The sequence below is a fragment of the Ambystoma mexicanum genome, chromosome 6q (assembly GCF_040938575.1).
Source record: "Ambystoma mexicanum isolate Mex_15411 chromosome 6q, UKY_AmexF1_1, whole genome shotgun sequence".
Taxonomy (NCBI): Eukaryota; Metazoa; Chordata; class Amphibia; order Caudata; family Ambystomatidae; genus Ambystoma; species Ambystoma mexicanum.
The window spans coordinates 1,545,617,528-1,545,642,438 of record NC_090937.1 but is presented as its reverse complement, the minus strand read 5'-3'; the positions used below and the strand labels follow the sequence as shown (position 1 = coordinate 1,545,642,438).

Here is a 24,911-nt window from a genome sequence, read left to right as displayed (position 1 = left end):
CTGTAATTCTTATGGACGGCATTTGGGGTGGCCCATGTGGATGCCTTTCCAATATTTTCCAGGATTGCTATCGTTGAAGGCAACTGAAGCCACTTCAGACCTCACAAGATGAGCATGCCACCCCATCAGAACTGTGGCTTTTTTCTGATCGAATAGCATTTTGGGATGCATGGGGGTTAGAAAGCTCAAACCTTCTTGTGTACTTTTATTCTTTTCCCTTGCTGTATGTATATTGGTTTTTAACTTTCAAAAATACTTTTTGCAGTTATTAGATGTAAGCGAGGCATTGTGGAAATCCTACAGCAAAATGGATCCAGTTTCCCTTGAGGCTCTTCTGAAAGAGGTAATGGATTTAAAATGACATTTAAGCAACCCCTTTTAGTGCTTTGCTCAATTTCTGTCCATCAACCAGAACATTTGTGCAATTGAGCATACCTTTCTCAGTTTGTCAGGATATTTGTTTTTCAAATGAATTATTAAATTGTGCATTTTATGGATTTGATCTCTTAATATTTTCTTGTTAAGTTTTCTTTTTTGAACGTGAAGTACAATGTATGCTGTTATCCGTAAGACTATTTTCAATGTCTCCTGTTGAGCACCATTTTCATGTCCTGATAAACAAGTCAGATGATTGCATTATTCTTAAAAATCAATTTAGGTTATGTTCAAATCAATGATGTTTCCTGTCATCCAGAGACTTCTGATCAGGAGATAATCTGCTTTTTTTTTTTTAGCAGATAGAAGTTGTTTGTCAAAATTACCATCATTGGAGATTTTTTGTTGTTGAATGGTCGAATTTTGTTTTTTCATCTTGTCAAACCTCCATGGTTTTTCCACTAAAGCTTTTATTTGTCCAATAATACTTTATTGCATATTTATTTAACATTTGTAATGTACGCCAAGTCCTGAGGCATCAGAATGCTGGTTACATGAATAGTATGCAGAGAGCGAGGATTACAGAGCTATATAATTACAGTGATATAGGTATTTACAGCAGTGTAGAGCGAGGCAAATTCAGAGATATGAGTACATAGGTGGTGGAGACCTAGAGAGGGCGGTGGTACAGGAGTTGCAGAGAAAGGGTGGTGAGGGCTGGGGCAGATGTCCAGGTTTCACTTGGCTATGGTGTCCCCTGGAAACATGAATGTTTTGAGCTGCTTGCGGAAGATCCCATGTGAGGGTTCTGCTCTGTTTATGTGGTAGCTTGTTCCACTGTCCTGCAGCGAGGACGGGGAAGCTGGCACCCTCAGCTCTTTTCAGTCTGTAGGGTGGGATGGTTAGGCGGTTGGAGTGGTACGATCGGGTGGGTCTGGATGATTGCATTTTTAGTATTCTTTGCGAGAGCTGTCTAGGTGCTTTGTTGGTTATGCATTCATGTGTGATGGCTAGTGTTTTGAAGAGGATACGTTGCCAAATGGGAAGCCAGTGGGCCTTTTTCTTTGTCGACAAGATGTTTTCACATTTTGGGATATTAAGTGCGGCTCTGAGGGCGTTGTTTTGAATTACTTGGAGTTTAAGGTTTTATGTCGAGGTGCCTGCAAAGAGTGCATTGCAGTAGTCCAACATGGACTCTTTGAGGGCCTAAACAATTTTGCAGCAGCTGTCTTGGGGCAAGAACGGTCTGGAGGTGTGAATGAGTTTTTTTGTGTATGCCACTGATGAGGTGATATCGCTAACCTGTCTATTCAGTGACAGGGTGGCATCCAGGTATACTTGCAGTGTTTTTACAATGTTGGAAACTTGTATGGTAATACCGTTAATGTTGAAGGCATTTGTAGTTCTCGTCATGTTTGTTGAGGGAGGTCTGTGAGCCTGTCAAGAGGATCTCGGTTTTCTCATTGTTTAGGAAAAGCATGTTGGCAGCCATCCATGCTTGGATTGTGTGACAGATGGAGTTGAGGGCAGTGGAGTTGGTTGTATAGTTGCCTAAGATGGGTATAAATACTTGCATGTCGTCCGCATAGATTGTGTACGATATTCTTATTTATTTATTTCATGAAATATGTTCATAGCCATCAAATGCTTTACATATATTTAACAAAAACAAAAATCCAGTTTCATCACATATAAATAAAAAAATAAGCCACCAGATTCGAAATTCATCTCAATAAAAACAGTATATATTAAATCAGGGTGCCATCAGACAATTGTTTAAGTATGACATTCCAAGACTGTCTAGGATGTCAAATAGTGGTTTCGCGAAAATATTCGACAGTGTAGGAGAGACGCAGGAGCCTTGGGGGACTCCGCAGGAGATCCGGGTGGGTAGGTCAGAGGTTATGTCTGAGAAAACTCTGAAGTATCTGTTGGACTTGAAGGATGCGATCCAAGTGGTGGCGTGTTCTGAGAAGTGCGCTGCTGAGGTGAGGTGCTTGCAGAGATTCTGAAATACTCAGTCGAAGGCTGGTGATAGATCTAGGAGTATGAGGGAGACCCTGCCAGAGTCTTTGGCTTCGTCCATCTGGTTTTTTAGTTCAAGGAGAGCTGATTCTGTGCCGTGTCCGGGTCTAAATCCCGATTGTCTTTGGCCCAAGAGGTTGTTGTTTTCCAGGAAGGATTGGATTTGGAGATATGCTACTCTATCCAGTATTTTGAGTAGGAATGGGACAGTAGAGATGGTGAGGTAGTTGGTGTCAATGTCAGGATCTAGGGAGTTTTTTTTAGTAGGGGGAGGACCCATGCATCCTTGAGATTCGTTGGGACGTCTTAGGATGCGGAGACAGTGATCAAGGCACTGATAAAGGGTGGAAGTTCTAAGGCACACTCCTTGATTACGGTAGCTGGGCAGATGTTGCCATGGCATCTTGTGGGTTTCAGGCTTTGGATGACGCTCCACGTTTCTTGTTGCGAGACGGGCTTAAAATGCAATGCCAGGGGTCGAGGTGGTGGTGGTGTTACCTTGGTGGGGGCGTTGGGGTAAGGGAGTTCTGTTTTTGTCAAATCTTTTTCTGAAGAGAGTCCAGTTTTCCAAGCGGTGCGTTTTGAATGCTGACACACCATGCTTCGTCTTTGTTGCACCTGTCTTTGGAGATGGAAGAAGTTTCTAGCTCGCGTAGAATAGCAAAGAGTTTGCGTGGGCTAGTACTGGAGTTGGCGATTCTTTCATTGTATGTTGGTTTTTTGGCCTGGAGGGGGGCGTTTTTATAGGTTTTGGCTATTGAGAGGAAATTGCTTTTATTTGCGTCAGATGAGTCCTACCAGTAGGCTTCGGCTACACTTTCTTTAGTCACAGGATTTTCAGGTCTGTAGTGAACCAGGAGTTGCTGTGCGAGAGGGGCCTGGCTTTCCGTTGAGTGAGCATTGCAACAGTGTTGTTGGCCTTTGCTGTGGTTGAGTTGTAGATGTCAGCCAGAGCTGTCGGGTTGTCTGTCAAGATTGCAGAGTAAGAGCTGATTTTGGATAGAAGTGGCAGGATATTTGTTGCTGTGATGTTTTTTGAATTGCGCGAGAGGTTGGGGAGCTTATGGTGGCCGGTGTTATAGGAGGGGGTCCGTCTGTGTGGGAATGGTGAATGATCATGTTGTCTGACCATGGATAAGATTCTTTAGAGGTAACGGTAATGGGGCATTTATTTCGACAATCTAGTCGAGTATCCATCCCTTAGTGTGGGTGGGGCTGTGGATGCATTGAGAGAGTCCTAGTGAGGTTACAGCGTTTTTAAGGGAGAGGGCGTTGCAGTCACTGGTGTCGTTAAATCCCAGGTTCAGGTGGCCTAGGAGAAGAATTTGTGAGGAGGGCTTCGTGTTCAAAGCCGGGATTTGTTTAATGTCTTCTTCAAAGGTGAATATTGGGCCAGGGTTAGTGTTGAGGTGTGAGAAAGGGTGATTTTGAGGGACAGTACTTGACTGGAGGTGGGTGTGCCGCTGTTGATCTCTCTAATGACTAGTCAGTCTTAGGCAACCAGGGCTACATCACCCCCTTTGGAGTGCGAATCTGTCTTTCCTGAAGAAAGAGTAGTTGGGTGGGATGGCTAGAGTTAGGGCGGGGTCTGCTGCTGTGAGTAGCCAGGTTTCTGATATCGTGTGTAAGGCAAGATCTTGTGTGGTGAGGAGGTCTGCGATATCCAGTGCATGTGCCGTTAAGGATCTGGCATTAATTAGTGTGCCTTTTAAAGGGCATGAGGGTGTTGTGAGTGTTGGTTTGGTTTTGCATTTGATTGTTTGTATGTGGGTGCTGTATGTTGCTGTGGGGGAATCGCATAATTTGTCCGGCAGCATTAAGGCATAATATGGGGTAGTGCAAGAGGGGAATTGCATGGAGTGCAGAACAATTGATACAATCACACGGCGCATGTTCACCAAAGTTCTTTAATGTGAATGAAGTTATTGAGATTTGAATCAGCTGACACGTGTTTCGAGCTCAGCTCTTCTTCTAAGGCTGTTATTTACCCATAATACGTAATACAATATTAGTAATTTTTCCGAATCCAAACATGGTGAACATAATCAAAAACAACATAAACCCAATATGACACGAGTGCATTCTCAATCCACGATGGTACAGTCATTAACACCCGGATACATCCCACACAAATATATAAAAACAGTCCATGGATATAAAGAAAAAGGATACACTTCCCCACAACAGTGAAGCATCCCTGTAAGGAATGAGAAAGAGACAAATATATACAAATGAGTTGCAGTGGCTTTGTGAATAGCAGAATGTTTAGTGCACTGTGTCACATCAGAACACTCAATACAGACCCATAAGGTCTTTTATTTCATAGCCCAAACTAAATTACAGTGCCCAATTATGCACTTTGTAAGTCCTGACACGCTCTTATATACTGAGTCCAAACTAAAATCTAAGAAAGATTTCTCAATTAGCATGAGCTGTTGAGCGGTTACCAGTCAATTGGTCGAAAACATTTGGTCGACGGGACAACTGGTCGACACCATTTGGTCGAATGCTAAATGGTCGCATTTTTTTTTTTTTACCCCTTTTTTGATTTTTTTTGAGGGGGGTCCCCCCCCCAACCCCCTTTTTTTCTTTTTTTTTTTCTTTCCCCCACCCGAAAACCCACAAAACATGTATAAATTAAAAAAAAAAAATTCGACCATTTGGCATTCGACCAAATGGTGTCGACCAGTTGTCCCGTCGACCAAATGTTGTCGACCAATTGACCGGACACCCTGTTTGAGCACCCAATGAAATATACTTCTATAGAACAGCATGCTAGCCAAGCCTGATAAACATCCTGGTATCCTTATTTCAAATCGCTGGTGACACTTACCTAATTAAATTCAAAATGTTGCCAATTCACAGGTCGCATTTCTAAAGGAATTCATATTTGAGATATGTCATTAGCGAATGTGTTGGTGGTTGCCCTGCGAAGAGACACCAGGACTATCACAGTGTGTGCATAGTCAATCGATCATTTTTAATATTAAAGTTAAAACTTCTTTACCACAAGAGCCACCACGCTAGAGCTCTTTGCTGTTGCAGAAACCTCCTCTACTGTAAATCCAATATGCCTAGGATGTGGGACCACAATGTAACACAGGACCAAACACGCCATAAAAAAGACAAAGAAGAGAGATGACGGGGAAGAGCAATGTTAGTCGATAAGATCGGACTCCACCCCCATTGCCCGTGCTGCTCAGATGTCCTGTAGCCAAAACAACACATACTTGAAAGACGCCTTTCGGATTCTGCACAGAATCACGCCAGTGGTGCCTGCCGTTTACAGCTGTTTGCACTCTACCCCATTAGACTGCTTTTGCTAGATACAGGCACACAGCCTAACCTGCCCACCATGTTGGTAGGGCTAAGGATAAAATCAGCCATATATAACTATACATAATTGGAAGTAGTCATCACACATACCTGTTCTGCAAGCAGAAAATTTGCTGTAAGCACATTTGACCGTATTCGTTGATTCCACATGCCAATCCATTTAGACAAGTGCATTCATTCCACATGCGAAGAACTGCAGCGTAAAATATTCTGGACACTGATCTCGCTGTACCAAATTAACAATCAAAATTCTTAACAAATGCTGATACATCTGCACCACAATAAGCGAATGTCATGTTGGCCCGATCTTGCTCTGCACGGGCTGGCCCTCGCGTTATAGCTACGTCCCTCTAAAGTACATTGGGCATATACAGCCCCATATATTCAATTGCTGAATGTCATTAATGTGTCGTGAAGATCATAGAGACTGGGTTCCCATATCTACAATTATGACTCGACTATAGATTAAGGGTGTAAGAGATACCACTGCGGTTTTATTGATGGGACACTATACACAGCATGCTGTGTGGATATATAAATGTGATTGCTGACGCTAACATAACCCGAATAACATTTAAAGAAACGACATGGTTATATTGCATATTTGCGCAAATAACATATATTTGACCAATAGGACACCTTTTTTTGCAATTGTTAGACTGTTACAATAGGACACCATTTTTACCAATATTACAAATTAAGGATGGACTGTTAGTGACTTACAACAACCTACCAAATCACACAAATACTGATAGTTCATGATCTGTATTTAGGCCAATATGAGCCGTTCTATACTTGCCTATAAGGCGTGCCTCTAATTGTCATAGTTTAAATTGTAGATTGCTGCCTCTCGGTGACAGCATAACTTTCGCCATGCAAACAAAGCGTAGCTCTCTTTTGTCATCCATTTGATGGAATGTTGCCAATGTACAGCGAGTGAGTACTTGGCATCCTGACTCGCAAACGTGTAGAGATGCTCTCTAATCCGAATCTTGAGTGCCCTAATAGTACTCCTGATGTAATGTGCTCCACATACACAAATGATACAATACACTACAAATTTTGAGTTACAATTAATGATAGTGTCCACATACTGTTTGACAATTGTACCAAAGTCGACCAGTTTAGTTTCTAAAGCGTACGGGCACATAAAGCATCGACCACATTTGTGAAAACCTTTGTTTCACGTGTTTTAACCAGTTTTATGTGTTGCTGGGATTCTTCATAAAAGAAGGGCAAAGTATATTTCTGAGTGTACGTGTTTTGCTGATAGCTGATACTTGGTTTATTATCAATATCCTCTAACAGATCTTTCTCCAATTGCAAAAGTTGCCAATGTCTCTTGAGAACCTTATATAACTGTTGGCTATCTGCATTATATCTAGTAATGAACCAGAGTTTGTTATGCGTACTTGCCAATTGTCTCACTTTTGGTATCAACAGATCGACTTTCTCCATTGCATTAATCTTTTTCTGTGCCTTGTCTAATATGCTTATATTGTAACCTCTTGCCAAAATCTCGGCCCGATATGTGCACATTTGGTCAAATAATCATTGGTACAGCTGCAATTTCTTCTAGCTCTTATTTATTCACCTTTGGGTATATTAGATATGAACGACTTTTTATGGCAACTGCTTGCATGTAGTACAGCATTCACTGAGGTGCTCTTCCTGAATGTGTGTGTAACCTAACTAGTTGGTGTCAATTGATTCTTCAAGTCTAAAAAATCTATACGACTATTGCTCACTGTATGTGTAAACGTGAGCCCCATCATTTGAGTTAAGGAATCCTACAAATTCCATTAGGAGGTTGATTGATCCAGACCAAACGATAATTACATAATCTATGTAGCGTCGCCATAGATGAATATGAGGAGAGAAAATAGAATTACACAATGCAAATTCCTGCTCAAAATGTTGCATGAAAATGTTGGCCAATGCGGGGGCATAACTTGCTCCCATAGTTATCTCTCCTTGTTAATTATAGTACACATTATCAAAGAGAAACACATTATTTTCTAGGGTGAATAGCAGTAATTTAGCAGTAATTCCTTAAGCATTTCTAGTTTGTGGATACCTGGGCAGAGGAGCCACGTCAAGACGCAAACACCCGCCGCAACATTGTCACCATTTCCTATTTGGTTGTGTTTTTTATTACATGTGATTACATTTTGTACAAGCGCTGTGGTTTGTAGTCTTTTTCTGCATTGCATGGGGTATTAGACATTATTGCAAGAGGGGCAACACACAGGGTTTCCGACATCATTTTAGGAGGGGCATCACATGGGGTTTCAGGCATCCTTGCAGATGGGGCATCCCGCCGTATATCAAGCTTTTTTTACTAATGGGACATCACATAGCATATCAGGCATTTTTACCAATGGGTTTTAAGCAAATCTTCACATTTTTGGTTTTTAAACACATCTTCATTGTAAAGCATAAGTTGAAATAACATCCGGGAGTGGAGTCGAGTGAAGGCGAGCAGTTTATGCAGTCCGTGCACGTTCGCTGCCGTGAGTTGAGGTAACATCTTTGTTGGAATGGCACTCGTGTCGCGCTCAACTGCTTCATTCATTTGCCCTTCATATCCCGTTTTGTCACATAGCATATCAGGCATTTTTACCAATGGGTTTTAAGCACATCTTCATTGTACAAGCATAAGTTGAAATAATGTCTGGGAGTGGAGTCGAGTGGAGGCCAGCAGTCAGTGCAGCGTGTGCCTTGTATCTTTCTTTGTCTTTCTATGGTGTTTGCACACAAGGAGGAGCCTATTCAATAAGAACTCTCCCAGGGACTGCGTAGCGGAGTCGAGTGAAGGCGAGCAGTCTGTGCAGTCCGTGCACGTTCGCTGCCGTGAGCTTCTGAGGTAACATCTTTGTTGGAACGGCACTCGTGTCGCGCTCAACTGCTTCATTCATTTGCCCGTCATATCCCGTTTTATCCCATTGTTGTGCTGCTCTTAAAAACCAAATTGCCACTTCAGCTTTGTTGCGGTTAGCCCTCTGGACTGGTTATACAGGAAGCTTTTCATGTGGCGGACACTGTGCCTAAGTGCGCTTAAGTGATCCAGGAGTTTGCGATACTCACTCCTAAAACATGGCTCATTATTGTGACGTTTTGAGACGAGCCGGGCGCCATTAACACTTACATTGTCTGAAGATATGCTGTACACTGAACATCGATTATGGTGAATGAGACAAGTGATTAACTTAGCTCGGAAGGTGCCTGTGGGCGTTTTTGTCTTTGAGCCTTCGAGCCTTTAATCCTTCTTTGAACTCCGGAGCGGAGTAACCTTCACCTCTATTTCCACATAGAGGAAATATCTAAGTGAACTACCTATTTGACTCGATTGGTTTTGAACTAGGAGCACTTGCTATTTGAATCTCCCTACTGAGTTACCTGTTTTGTAAGATATATCCACAACGGGAAGTGACAAGCGGGCCTTGAGCCTCACCGTTATGGCTACTGGTGGAATCATCTTGTGGTGACAACTACTGTCTGCTGACTTTTTGTGTCTGAATTGATACTTCTAATACGGGCGCTGACTGTGGGCTTAGTACCTTTGAGACTCACTGTTCATGTAATAGTAACAACTATATTGAAGGGACTACTATTACCTATTGGCCTACCGTCCTGAAGGTTCCATTCGATTACGGGAAGTGTTTGTGGGCTGCCTGCCTTTGGGCCCTACTGCTGTGGTCTTTGAAATCGGTGTGTGATGTATAATTTTGTTTGCTGACATATTTTTCTGCCAATCTGCTGACTATCATGGTTTTGTGATACATACACCATAATTTTTGCGATTCTTGTGATAATATTGAGAGGTTATAAACCGGAGGTTGCACCCCTTGTGCTGTTCCTAATAGATACTTACTTGATCCATGCCTACTCTGAGAAATGGTTTTGGCTCCACTGAAGAAACCTGTAATAAGGAGCACTGTTCCTCCTCTAACAAGATACTTAATATGAACGGTACAGAGACACAAATACCTTCACAGGGGTTTCAGCCTTCTCCTATGAATAAAATACAGCGATTACATAACACCTCAACTAAAAAGTTGTATATGAATCGTTCATACATATATACATATATATATGGTCAATTGTGACCGTTTAAAATCAGTCAATTGTTCATTCGAACAATTGTAAACAAACGATTTGGGTAATACCAACTAAAATGGGGTCAAGGGAGACAATTGTGCCAGATGTAATGGCTACAGAGGGCGTCCCGGGAAATGTTACCCGAGTCTGATCAGGGGGAGACGCTATTAAATATCACGCACCCAGTCATTATTGAAGGAGATACATTAGGAAACTCCCATACTACTATGGGCACACATGAGTTGACTGATGCTGAATGCTTACGGGAATACTTACCTGCCACTAGAAAGGTGGTATGCTTTCATGCCTCAACACCACTGCAAGTTGGTAATCCAAGTGGTAAGTTAGGAGCAGAAAGCTCTATGGTTCTCTGGAATTCATTTAATGGTGGTGCAATAAGTACTCACATCAGCAATCATGGGCCCATGAAGGGTGTTTTCAATTCTAGTTCTTCTAATGTCTTTGGGCCTCATTACGACCCAGGCGGTAAGTTACCGCCTGGGCCGTGACTTTACCACCATGGCGTAAACTACGTTTACGCCATGGTGGTTGGCGGACTTACCGCCCCATTCCGACCTAGGCGGGGCGGTAAGTCCCCAATCCCCATTTACCCTTCCCCATTCCCATTTTTGCCCCATAGGGCATAATGGGAGTGGGGAAGGCGTTAATTACGCCACCGTAAATTACGGTGGTGTAATTAACTCCATGGTCCCTTAGCGCCATGGATTTTAACACCTGCTAAAAGCAGGTGTTAAAAGCACCATGGCGCTAGGGGACCTCGTACTCAGGCGGTAAGGGTCGGCGCTGTTAACGCTGCCGTAAACCCCTTACCGCCTGAGTTGTAATGAGGCCCTTTGTATTTGGAGGATCTTGTGTGGAATCTAGGTCTGTACCTGGAACCCATAGCCTGCCCAAACTAGGGTGTTCGACCAAGCTACAGATGCCCTGTTTTGCAAATACAGTAAAGGATTTTCACAAGGCGACGTCCCTGGATCTGTTACAGGGGGGAGGCTGCCTTGAGGATTCATTCCAACAAGCTGCTGATGCTATAGGGGATTTGCTCAAAGAAATAATAGATTTAGACATGCCCTATAGTGTAAGTGAATTCAACTACATTAAGGAAAAAAGGAGCTTGTCTGAGGGAGGTACTAAATACGTTCCTCCTATTGGCTGTAACCGAGTCTCTGGGCCTCATGGTGTAGGGACCTCATTGACCAAATTAAGGTGCCTAACCAGGCATCACAACCTAAAGAATGCTATCAGGATTCACGGGGGATAAATGGATTGGATGCAGTTGACAAACACACTTCTCCACTGTGTGACTCTGCTGAACGGGTACAAAGTAAAGCTCGCTGCACAACTAAGATAAGTGAGCGGATGTCAGCTTCTGGGTACCCCAATATGGAATGTTTGTCTGAACCGAGTACTGCCTTCACCCCAATCGTCGATCCTCACACTAGGGGAGAATTGGCGGCACAGAGCCAGATTGAAGGAAAAAAATCTTCTGATGTGTTGGGTGTTTGTGAATTGATATCCCCCTTGTTGTCTAACCTGCATGTTAGTCTGAACTTGGCTCTTAGGACTTTGGGTGACACAGGAGAACTTGGGAGGTATCCTGGTGGGTCAACAAACAGCCTTTAATCAGTTAATTTCTCGTATGGCATTTCTGGTGGGTCTTGTTGGGGCTAAAACTGTTGCAGACACCAACTCTATAGGGGATAGGGGTTGTCTGCTGAATACATGTTAGACTAACTACTCTTAATGCTAAACTTACAATGATACTGGAATATCTAAACTCTGGGGCGCGTGCGTCCTCTTTTAACACTAGGGGCATGAGGAGAGAACCTGAGATCTTTTGTCAGGCCCCTGGGACGGTTACACAAGATAGAGGGGTTGTCTGTGCTCCTGACAGCCCCATATCCTTGGTGGAGGCTCTGGGGTTTATGGAAGATAATTTTCAATATGATATTGAACCAACAATTAGGGGGAGATCTCCATCTACTTCCAACCAAGAAAGAATTGAAGCATCAGGGGGAAAAATTTAAAATCCAAATTTGTCTGTGTACCCGATAGCCCCATGGCCTCGGAGGAGGCACCTGGTCCCATGGATGATGTCAACACTCAACATGATGTTGTACTATCTGCTAGGGGTAGATTTCCTTCCACTTCTAAACAAGTAGAGTGGAAATGTCTGACAATTCCACTCTTGGGGGTGGTGGGTAAAAAGAAGTCCAAATTTGCTAAAAAAAACATATGCCTGCAGCCAAAATCAAGGGGAGGAACTCAAACATTAAAGGGATAGTCCAGTAAAAAAATGTATTTAAAAAATAGATAGGCAACATTAGAAAAAAAATACTAGCACTTTTTTTTTTTAAACTTCCTATGTAAAATGTTGAGCTATTCAAGCTCAAAATTCGCAAAAGCAAGCACATGGGCTCACCCATTTTGTGAAATGGATGCCCGCCTGTGCTGGCTTTTCGCTTTTGCGGCACTAATGAAGGAAAAGCCAGCCAGCTGTAGTAAACAAAAGCTATCGCTGGGTGGCTTTTCCTTCATTGGTGCCGGGACTCGGAGGACACGGACCGGAGACCAGAGCAGGAAAGCTGCAGCTGAATCTCGGTAAGTGCTATTTATTTTTTTTTTTTTAAATAAGCACTAGCTGCGTTTTTTTTTCTAAGTTTTCCAGGCTGGATGAGCCCGGAAAACTTAGAAATAAAACCGCAGCTTTAAAAACGTATTTATGTTTGCGGTCGCTTTTGAAGCGACCGCAAACATAAATACAACGTTGTGTTTGAAAATGCTGCGGGATTTTCTTTCCAAGTTTCTCAGGCTCCTCTGGGTCAGAGGAGCCTGAGAAACTCGGAAACAAAAAACGCAGCGTTTTCAAACACAACGCGGATGTGTTTCTGCCTAAATCTGCTTTCCCATTTGGGGCTCTCGGGGCCCCCCGTGGGGAGCCCGAGAGCCCCAAATGGGAAATCAGCTGTAGGCAGAAACACAGCGGCATGTAAACACAACCGCGTTGTGTTTCTGCCTGCCTTGGCTTTCACTTTGGGTCTCCGGTGCTCCCCTCGGGGAGCACCGGAGCCCCAAAGTGATAGCCACAGCAGGCAGAAACACAACGCGGTTGTGTTTGAAAACGCTGCGGTTTTTCTGGGATCGGACCCTCTAAACAACAAAGGCAAAATAATTGGGTGGATTAATAATAATAAATGTGATCAGGCATCAAGCCTTAACAGGACAAATCTATTAAATATCTTTAAAAAGATCCATAACTACAGACGATATTGATGCCATTTCACTTCCCATTTCAAATCATTTTCGAATTTCCACTCTGAAATGCCTGCTGATCTGGTGAGGGGGCCAAGAGAAAAATCTTTAGTCTTTGGGATTTAACCTGTTGGCACTACAGAGCGGTGCCGAAGCAAATACCTTTCTTGCTTTCAAAGAACCTACAGCTACACCGTTAGTGGCAATGTCTAACTTAAATCCCACACGAGACTCAAGCTCTGCACTGACGCTAATTTCTAACCTTTTGAATAATGGACTAGATTGGTCTTGGTTACAGCCTGCCCTCAAAACATTGGAGAACGTAAAACAAGGAACAGAGTGTGCAAGACACCATTCTGATTGAATTGATCTTGTTGAATGTGTGTGGAAGAGCTAACCTGACTAAATTTATGGTTAATCGTTCTCCTACTAGTCTTCCTTGTATCTATATGTTCCAAGAAACCATGCTCTTGATTCACCCTGCTATCGAAGGTTTTCATACCCTCTTTTGTCCTGCAGTTAGTGATTGGGGGGAGACCCAGTGGAGGTCTGGTAGTAGCAGTAGACCGTAACTTGGGGCTTAAATGTGAAATTGTGTGTAGCAAGGAATGGCTTTTAGCAATTTTGCTGGTTATGGGGGATGGTCTACAGCCGATCTTTCTGCTCAACCTCTACTGGAACCCTTTAAGGGTTCCTATTGAAGATATTGAAGAGGATTTGAGCGATGTTTTTTCAGAATGGTACGAAAAGCGCTATGAGAAACGTATTGTGCTAGGAGGAGATTTCAATTCATTGTGTGCTGAGGGAGCTATATGGAATAAAAATGGGGCTACTCTGACTAATCTCCACTCTAATGTCAAACGTGGAATCTGATGGGATATTTTCCTAGAGGAATGGGACCTGGCTTTGCTAGACCACCCTGCTAGCTCCACTTCACTAAAACATACATGGCACAGAGGGGTACATAGGTCTAGGATTGACTTCTTTTATATTGCTAATGGCTTCAGAAATCATTGTAGTTCCCTGTGTCACATTCATACTAACCTAGGAGATCACATACCTATTTCTTTCACCCTGACTATTTCTATTCCTACTCCTCCCCTTAGACCGGATCTGATGGGCCTAACTATTAGCAATCAAGGGAGGTCAGTTAACTGTAATAGGAAAACCATCCTTCAGTTTAAATGCCTTCTTATTGATTCTTTAATGGATATGACCTCCCCTATCCCATTGTGGACTGGTACTCGAGGACTATTGTAACACTATATTGGCCTGTGCCTACAAGGTCAGCAAATTCGGTCCTAAGGATAATCACAAGCCTGGCAGACATTTGGGTGACATTAGAGTATGCAACTCCAAGATTCTTAAACTTAGGGACTTGGCTGCTCTCAAAAAACAGGATCTTACAACAAATGAGTTTATGGCCTTAAAAAGAAAAATCATACAAAGACATACCAATCTTGTTAGATCCTTGAAGATCAATGAATATCTCAGGTCACATCAGACCATGAAGGAACATCTTTGCAAAGGGAAGGAAAGTAAATTCTGGTCTATTGTAAATGGGACACTTGATACCAACAAGGCGAGACTAGATTGCCCTATAAAGGCTGACGTTTGGGTTACCTATTATACCAGCAAATTCACCTTGCCAAGGAAATTTACTGAAATTGGAGGCACTGATTTAGGACCCCCTGTCGTAGGCCACTGTCCTTGGGACCATGATGACATCTCTTGGACTATAGGTAAACTAAAGCCTCCTCGTGCCCTGGGACCGGATGGCATTCCCCCATTTGTACTCGAGGGGGATCGTTGTTTGTGGGTGGAAATTTTGAAGCCTCTGTTCAATCATGTCTTTGATACCCATACTGTTCCTGCTACTTGGGTCCAGTCCCTAATTGAACCCATTTACAAAAAGGGTGATGCACTTGACCCCATCTTGCTTCTCAGGGACCTTAATTGTGTGGTCAAGGACAACTCTCTACTGAGTAAATTTCAAGTTGGATTCAGACAAGATATGAGTACTACTTTAAATGCAACTGTACTAGCTCATTTGAGACACTTTATACACAATACGTGTGTGGGGGATGTTTTTCTAGCCTCACTGGACTTGTCCAGTGCATTTGAGGGTGTTATTAAGTCACGGCTATGGTCCAAAATGTTAGCTATGAATATCCTGCGAAAGCTTGTCCAGCTTATTGCACTCTTGCATAGACACACAACTAGACATGTCCGACTGACAGGGGAGGGGTTACTCTCTCAGGAGATTTCTTCCTATGCTGGGGTCAAACAGGGTTGTAGATTGGCACCTATACTCTCCAGCCTGTACGTGTGTGATGTGGAGGGACAGTGGCAGGGTCCTTCCATCGCACCGGCCAGGTTGGGGAGTACTAGGATAGAATGGATGGCCTTTGCGGACGATTTTATTCTTGTAGATCGTACTCTGCAAGACCCTAGGATGAAAATTTAGTTGCTCTTTCATTATGCTGCTGCAAATAATCTCCTCCCCAATGCGTCGAAATCTCAGGTACTTGTTTTTTCTACGGGAACTAAGGTACGGACATACGATTGGACCATGGGCCAGGAAAAAGTGGAACAGGTCAAGGCTGTTACTTATCGTGGGTATAACCTTTTTAAATAGGGTCAGCCTTGAATTCTGGAAAAATAGTTTATCTGATAAGGCCTATAAAGTTAAAGCCCAATTGAAATTTTGAAAGCAAAAAGTATGCAAATTTCCTATACTCACACTAAGCGTTATTATCTTGCCAAGTTCGAACCCATTATCTAATACGGTCTTGACCTTTCCACTCATGATATGGGTTCTACCCTGAATTTGATGCAAGGGAAACTGTGGAAGGAGCTGTTGGGCTTGTCTATGGCCATACCCAATGCAATCATAAGACATGAGCTTTGTTTAATATCCCTGAAAGCTAGATATGTCTGGAAACAACTAACCACCTTTAGGAAAATAAGTGACCCCCACCCCCTGAAAAACTCGCTCTACAAGATACTTGTTTTGGTTATGCATGATGAATCTGTTTTCTCTATGCAAGAATTCTGTTCAAGGATGAAGTCTGTTCTGGCTTCCTTTGGGTTAACGGTGGAAGATATTGTGCAAAGATTGGGCATTGTGAAGAGGTTTCTTTTTAGGGAGGACTGGGTGGAGACTGTCGATTGCATTGCCACCTATAGGGAATACTATACCTTTGTGAATGCAAGAGAATGTATACCTCTCTATCTTCAAAGACTTGCATGTGCTAATGTACATTTGAATTGCATGCGATTTAGGCCCAACCGGTTCCCCTCTTATGAGAGGATTAAATATTGGAATGATTCCTCCAAACTGCCTGTATACAATTCCTCCCAGAACTATTGTAGATTTTGTTGGGTCAAGGATTCTCCTGAGACCCTCAGACATATAGTTATCATGTGTCCCTACTTTGATGCTATGCGCCTGAAGAGTCTCAAACACAAATTTGACAAAAATATGGAGGTCTCTGCAAATCTATTTTGGTGTAGGAGTATGTGGGGTACGAGTATACCATTGATTTTGGCCCTAAATGAGTTCCTGATGCTAGTCACAATGGAATTGGATAAAATCTCCAGCAGTTAATGGGACTTTGTTGGTAAATAGAAAGGGCCAAAAGTTCTGAATCTGTCATGAGGTACTGAGTTTTGAATCTGACATGAGGTACTGAGAAATAATGTGAAATAACTTTTCTTTTTCCCTTCTTTTTAACTCGGAACCTAATGTGTTTTTTTATTATTATGTATGTTTGAATCATTATTCTTGATACATGTTTTATGTATGTTTTATTAGATTTGTAATATATTTGTATGAGAAGTTTTTTTTTCCTTTTTTTGATACATTGTGTATGTTGTGTAAGGTTTTCTGTAAACTATGAACACAACTATAAAAAAAATATATAACATCCATCCTGCCCCCCCCCCATTATCCCAATGACCCATATGACCATACTTATGTACCAACCATTGTCCCCACCATCCGTCAAACCATTTCTCAATATAAAATGAGGCCAGGGCGCCCCTCTGCAAGAAAGAACACAGCATGATTACCTGTTCTGTGGGAATGTCCCGAATCAGAGTCCGCAGCCATTTCTCAATGTATTGATCTGGCGTGGATGACCTCATTCTGTTCGTACCGACCCTCCCAGGTCCAACTAGGGTCCTTTCTCTCAACCGGCTCTATCCTCTCACCCTGGCTCAATGTCTATCTGGCCCCTTTGCCCCATCTGATCTCTACTTTTCCTTTCAGGCTCCCCTTAGCCTCCTCGCTCATTCCTGAATGTCTATCAGCTATTCAGGGGAGGTGCGCCTCCAACGATCTCTTCCTTAATGCCAGTAAGACCGAGATTCTTTTCATTGGGAACCCTGCTCCCGAGTTCCCACACTCTGGCCGCCATACTTTGACCCCTTCCCCTCACCCTCCTGTGAGGCAAAAAACCTTGGTGTCATCTTGGACTCAACTCTCTCCTTCTCTTCTCACATCTTGGACCTTGTCAAGAAGGCCCACTTCCAGCAGCACCTCCTCAGAGGTATTTTACCTTTCCTCCCCCTCCCCCAGAAACTCAATGTCTCGAGAGCTCTGCTTCTCTCCAGGCTGGAATATTGCAACAGCCTCTTTCTCAATCTTCCCAACTCTACTCTTCACCATCTTCAACTAATCCAGAGCAGTTCTGCATGTAAGGGAGCATTTCAAATTGATGTTAAGGGTAGTGGGAGTAGGTGTGAGGTGTGCAGGGTGGTGAGAGCGACATATGGAGGCTTGGCCCCACGAACACGCAGCAAAACATGCAGTTAAAACGCCATCACATTCCCATGTCCCTTATTTTTCACCACACATGTATGAATGTTACAATCTCTCCACAACATCTCCAACACAAAAATGTAGCAACCGGAGTTCATCTTACCTTATTTGTTTGGACGGGTGTGCCATCTTTGTAGCAGTATAATTCTATGTAACTTAAACTGCATGGATCTCAAAATTTTATTAATGACCAAACCTTATCTGACAAGTAGATCTCAGTCTTTTTCCCATCTTTCGCTCAGATCGCTGAAGCCTCCTTCCTGGCCTTATGATAAACATGCATGGACTGTTGATATTAATACCCTACAATTGTGGAATGTGTCTAATATCTTTTCAAATGGTGTTAAATGCCTCAATATCTTTCGTCTTACTTTCTCCCACTAAAAGACACCCATCAATTGTATATATAGAAACAAAGATATATTCCCTATTCATGTGCCCCTTTTTCCCCCTCCCTCTAGACTTGCCCTGCTCTTTCCAGCCCACCCTCAAAGGGCTGACATCTCTCGGGCCCCATAATATTCCTCAAAAACAGAGGTGCCCGAAGAGAACTTAGTGGGGATGGCCATGTAGTCACTTTACTTTCTTGCCAAATCTCCAGGAGGATGGTTTACGTGGGGTGTGTACTTTTTTTTTCTGCAAATGATTTTTTGAGACCCGCAGCCATTCTCCAATCATTGCTTCTTCATCATCTTAATTTCTTGGGCAATCCATTGTTTTTCTTCCGAAAGCCTAAGGTGATAGCACAATATACTAAGGTGTGCTGATAAGTAATTGGACTCTTAAGTATTGGAGGCCCAGCCTTATTCTTCTTTTGGCAATATCAGTCGTATATGGTATTCTCACCAGCCATCCTTCCTATAGGAATTTAAGCTTAACAATTTTGATATCCCCCAGAAACTGTTTTGGGATCACTACTGTGGTACCATAGTGAAGAGAAAGATTAGCCTTGGTAAAACAGTCATCTTAATTTTGTATTCCTGCCAATCTGAAAGCCAACATGCTCCCATCTCACTATCAATTTTATAGTTGCTCCCACAACGGTGGGACATTGAAGTCAAACAATTTGTACACCTTTTCCCAAATTTACTCCTAGGTATTTAAATCCCTTTTCACATACCCTAAGGTGGCATCCATCTAGTCTTTCCTGCTTACCCTGTCTGGGACAAATGGTAGGAGAAAACAACACCTTGTCTTTATTCATTTTATACAGTGACAATACTCCACATCGCTCTACTTCCGCTATCAAAACTGACAGTAAAGATATCGGTTTAGAGATGAAAAGAAGCAAGTCCTCATTTAAAAGTCCAATTTTTATATTCATGTTGCTCAACCGAAATCCACCTTATTCTTCTTGTTTCTCTTATTCTTTCTGATAGGGCTCCATAACCCGAGCAAATAGCAGTGGGGACAGAGGACATCCTTATAGTGTACCCTTGCAATAATCAAAACCTGCATGAAATTAGCCCATTCATTTGAACTACCGCCCATGGATATGATAGTTTATTTATATAGTGCCTATACACAATGTGTTTCGAAGCGCTTCAAGGCAAGGCAAGGGAGGGAACAAGGGAAAATGCAATGACATTCTTACAGGCCATGAACAGTAACGATGTGAAATTAACTATCGTACTCAGCCTGACGACATTTCAGATAGTGCAAGAGCTAAGGCATAGATAAGGAAGGGAGGGGGAAGAGTGGGAAGGAAATGGAATCAGACAGGCGACTACTGTACTCGGCCTGGCGAAATTTCTGGTAGAGCCGGAGCAAAAGAAAAGGTGAGGGAGAGGGGTGCAGAAAGTGAGGGGAGGAACAAAACAAGCGACTATCGTACTAGGACTGATGACATTTCAGATCGTGCTGGAGGGAGGAAAAAACAAGTAAGGGGAGGGGCGAGGAGATAGACGAGTTTGCTATCATACTAGGTCCAGGGACAATTCTGATGGAGTAAGTGCATAGAAGAAAGTAAGGGGAGGAGATATGAAAAGGGAGAGGAGGAGAGAACAGGGAGTAAACAGTCAAAAAGAGTGGAAAAGCAAGAGGGGAGAGTGAATATAATTGCAGAAGTCAGTAGTAACATATAATGTTGCAAGCCAGGATACAAGATGAAGATGGGAACAGCATGATTCAGGGCTACCATGAGTACAGAATGCAAAGGAAGTCCAGCATGAGAGTTGAGAAAGGGTGATGCACCGTGAATCAATAAGTCCAGAAAAGTCAAATCCAGCATTGGCCACAAGACAGTGATGGTGAAACCAGAATGTATCAGGACGGACTCCTGCAGAAGTAGGCCGGAGGAGGGGTGGGGGGGTGGAGTGGGCTGCAGGGTAGAAGAATCAAGCAAAATGGGCAACACCTGTGTGTGAGAAGGGAGGGGGAGGGGGTACAAGGGAATATCACAGGGGGACGAGGGGGGTAGGGATGGCCTGTGGGGACAGAATCTGAGGTATCAGAGTATAGCCCCTGAATCCAACTTTCCTGTTTGTTCCAAAATCAAATGCTTGTTTAATGGGATTATCCATTCTACTCTGTTGAACGCTTTTTCCGCTTCCAACCAGCGGGTCACAGGGTTCCTCTCCATGTTCTGCATGTAGTGTATTAAATTTATTGCATTCCTACATTATCTGTGTTGTGCTGCCCCAGGACAAAAAATAACCTTATCGGGTGGACCACATTGGATAAGACTTTGTTCACTTGAGTGGCATGTTTTTTAGTTTCGATTTTTTTCGGATCTTAGTGGGGAAATTGGCCCGTATGAGGCACAATCTTGGGGATCCCTATCTTTTTGTTGTAAACCTGTTATAATTGATTTGAGGAATGATGGGGAATCTTCTCAACTTTAAGGATATAATTTCTTGGGTGCTAAGATCCCTACAAATGTCTTAGAACTGGGCAGTGTAACCGTCCTCTCCTGGGGCTTTACCTAGTTTTATTTCCCCAATAGCTTTCTTTACTTCAAACTATTTTGGGTTTCTACATCCTCTCTAATTGCTCTTTAGTTGTTTTTGGTAGCTGAAGGCGGTCTAAGTATTACTTAACTTTCTGTTCCTGAGTCTGAGTTTCTCTAGTATATACCCTCTGGCAACATGCAAAAAGCATATTGCAAAATGCAAAAAGCATTCTGCTATTTCTCCAGACTCTACTTTATTCTATTCCATTTCTTCTCTGTTACTATTCTTTTCACCTCTTGTAGACTTCTTGCTAATGGTGTATCCATCTTGCCTAGCTTTTCATAGCATCGTTGTTTCAGAAAAAACAACTTGTGGGGATGTCTCTTCCAACAACAATCCTTTCACTTCTTCCCTCTTAAATGTTATCAACCCTCAGCCCCACCCCCACCTCCACCGTTTCTTCTCCAGGCGACCTTGGGCCCTGAATATCACCTGTAGTCTATCAGTCTGCTTCCTCAATTGAGTTTCCATATCTTCTGCAATCAGCAACTCCCTAACGACTGCTTTCACTGAATCCTGCAGTATCCCTGGGGGAGTGTCTTCACATTCATTAAGTTTAAAATATGTCTCAATTTCTTTTTTTTTTTTAACTTTGTTTATTTTAAATCAAGGCAGGATGGTAAATACACACATTACAAGCAATGCTTTTCCAGGCATGTTGATCCCCAGTCCTTATTCCCCCCCCACCAGGCTTCCTCCCTCCCACCTCCCTCTGCCTCTCCACCCCTCAGTTTTGGAGGCGGAATTTTCCCTCCTGGGTTACCCAGTTCGCGCCTTAGCGTCTGTATTCCTCAGGGTTCTCTTGGTTTCTCAGGATCCATCGGGCCCTGATCGGTTTATAGGTCCGGGCGGGGAAGCGCTGGTCGTATTCAAGCACTGGGCCCCAAATATTCTGGAAGCGATGGAGAGTTCCCACCTGTGCTGCCGTCACCTTCTCCGCAATCAGAATGTCCCAGAGTTTAGTCCACCATTGGGCTATGTGAGGGCCTTCTGGGGATTTCCAGGCCCGGGCCAACACCGTTTTCACCGCCAGTAGGCAGTGTGTCAATAGTTTTGATCTGGTCCCGGAGCGCGGGTAGATCGCGGGGATCGGGGCTCCCAGCAAAACTGGTTCTGGTTCCAGAGGAATCGCCGTTCCCGTAATTTGCGTGATGTTCTCCAGGCATATCCTCCAGAACTGTTGAATCTTTGGGCAAGCCTACCACATATGGAAAAAGGAGCCTGGGTGACCACATCCTCTCCAGCAGGCCTGATCCACTTGTGGGTTCATGTGGTGAAGTCGAAGGAGCGGGTAATACCACCGCAGCAGTACCTTGTACAGTGTGAGTTCCAAGGCGGTGGGCGGGCGTGTTGCTGCTTGCAGAGTTTGGGGGTGTGAGCACCAGTGGCACAGCTGGATATAAGTGAATCTGTCCCTTTACTGGAGTTGGAACTTCTCCTTACATTGGTCGAAAGTGAGGGGTATCCCTCCCATATATAGCTGCTCTACAGTCTCTAACCCGCTCTTTATCCAATTCCGAAAATTGCGGGGATTCGCTTCGGGTGAGAAGGATGGGTTATGGAAGACCGGGGAGCGTGGGCTCAGTCCTCTTGGCACTCCCTTTTGCTTTAGCGCCCAGTCCCAGGAGCTAAGGGTATGTTTAGTTGATAGAAGGAGGTCTCCCCAGTGTGTTCTGAGGGGGGGCGGGATGTGTGGCAGAAAGAAATCGCAAGGGTAGGGGCACTTGTGATTGTTCCAGCTCTACCCATCTAGGGCGGTTTGTTATATTTTGCCATGCCTGAACCTGTGCTAGTTGTGCTGCCACTCTATAGGCCTGCAAGTACGGGACCCCTAGTCCTCCTAGCTTGGAGCCCCCCAGCATCGTTCTGAGAGGGATTCTCGCTCTCTTACCTTTCCAGATGAATTTCAGCATTTTCCTTTGGATATCCCTGAGGGTTGGTGTATGAATCGCTACTGGAAGGGAGGGGCAGGCCTATAGGAACCTCGGAAGTAGGTTCATCTTACATGCTGTGATGCGCCCCAGCAGTGAGATCTCTTGGGTCTCCCATCGTTTCAAGTCGTCTTCCAGTTCTTTCAGTAGCCGGGGGAAGTTGGCTTTGTATGTGTCTCTTGGGTTAGCCGGGATGTGGACCCCTAGGTAGGGGATGGCCTTCTTCACCCATGTCATCGGGCACATCGCAGTCAGTGGCTCCCGTTCTGCTGGGGTGAGGCCGATGCCCAAAGCCGAGGATGTGTCGTAGTTTATAGTAAAGCCTGAGACTTCACCATAGGTGGTAAGTTCTCGTATCGCATGTTTCAATGATGAGTGGGCCTCTGAGATCGTGAGTAGAACATCGTCCGCAAATAGGGCGATTTTGTGTTGCATGGGGCCGCTCTGTAGCCCTTTGATTTGGTCGTTTCCCCTAATCCTTTGGGCCAAAGGCTCCATGGTGAGTGCGAAGAGTAAGGGCGACAGCGGGCAGCCCTGTCGGGTTCCGCATGACAGGGGGATCGGAGCTGAGCTGTGTCTGTTGATTCTCAGGCTAGTGCTTGGGCTATTATAGTTGGCTAGAACCATCGTTTGGAAAGTTGACCCGAAGCCGAAGGCCTCTAGGGTGTGTATAAAAGTCCAATCTGCCCGATCAAATGCCTTGGCTGCGTCCAGAGCCACTAAGACTAGTTTCTGGGAGTTCCGGGAGGCAAGGTCCACCAGGTTCAAGGTTCTCCGTATGTTGTCACCTGCTGACCGGTGAAGGATGAAGCCTGCTTGATCGGGGTGGATGATCTTCGGGAGGACGCGATTCAAGCGGTTTGCCAGAATGTTTGAATATATGTTTGCATCGATGTTCAAGAGTGCAATCGGTCTGTAGGAGGTCAGGCTCCTTGGGTCCTTTCCTGGTTTGGGCAGGAGGATGGTGGTTGATTCCTGCATCGATGGGGTGACTGATCCTGTTTCCCTGAAGGTGTAACGCTCACCTGATGCCCACGGAGGCGCCGACCTGTTCTGGACTGCTATGACCTTTTCTAAGGTGATGCGCAGGACTCGGCAGACGGACTGGACCGGACCCCCAAACCTTGCCTGTCTGGCCCGTAGAAGAATCCTTCTGTAGATGGAAAAGGGGATTAACTGTCTGCTGGATAATGTGTCGGATTCCTCCCCCTTCCCCCTCTCACACTCCTCGAACCCCCTCCGCGATTCCCCGTAGAGTCTCACCTTAGAGTCTGAAAGGACAAGCTCTCCATCCTGCTTCCGATGCAGGGGCGTGTTGATTTCCAGTTACTTCACTGGATCTCGGGTTTGGTGAGTATTCAACTCCGCTTGACTTTTCCGATATGGGGCCGTAAGTATTCAGTTGCAAAAGTTCAAGCCTTAATTGTCCGTTGTCCTTTTCTCTATTTCAGATGCAGGATGAAGAATCCGCATAGAGGAATGGATTCGCCGAAGGTAAACTCTGGTGAGTCTTTTGATCGATGGTTCCCTTAGTGATCTTGCTTTCAGCCACTAATGCGTTTGTCTTTTTCCCCTTGGGGGCCGGGGTACGGAAGTGCCAAAGAAGCAGCGCCGACCCTAGGTGAGGAAAGATTGTCCCAACAATAATCAGGTAAGTCTTAAGGTGGAAGAATCAGGCCTTCCTCGATCTGTTCCTTCGCTCACCTTTGTTTTGTCTTTTTTCCCCTTAGGGGCCGGGGTACGGCAGTGCCAAAGAAGCGGCGCCGACCCGAGGTGTGGAAAGATTGTCCCAACAAAAATCAGGTAAGTCTTAAGGTGGAAGAATCAGGCCTTCCTCAATCTGTTCCTTCGCTCACCTTTGTTTTGTCTCTTTTTCTCCATAGGCGCTGAAAGGCGACGGATGGTGCCAATGGTCGCTGAAGAGCCCGAGGGCGCCTCGTGAAGGTGAGTGGAACGCGGCGCTGCAGCGAGCGATGCGATGCGCTTCTAAAAATAATATTCTCAGGATCGTCGGAGTTATGGTTCCGGACTCCGGATGGAGGTAGGTAAAGTTCAATTATTCACCTTTCTCTCCTTTCCTTCCTTTTCAGGTGTTCC

General features: G+C 44.2%; 1 protein-coding gene across 2 annotated transcripts in view; it reads left to right on the top strand.

Moving 5' to 3' along the window:
• DNAAF9 (dynein axonemal assembly factor 9) overlaps positions 1–24,911 on the top strand; it is a 2,133,167-nt gene that overhangs the window by 453,961 nt on the left and 1,654,295 nt on the right. For both annotated transcript variants that reach the window (XM_069632250.1, XM_069632251.1), the window contains exon 7: positions 266–343. In XM_069632250.1, the coding sequence (XP_069488351.1) occupies positions 266–343 (78 nt within the window). The remainder of the gene's footprint in view (positions 1–265; positions 344–24,911) is intronic.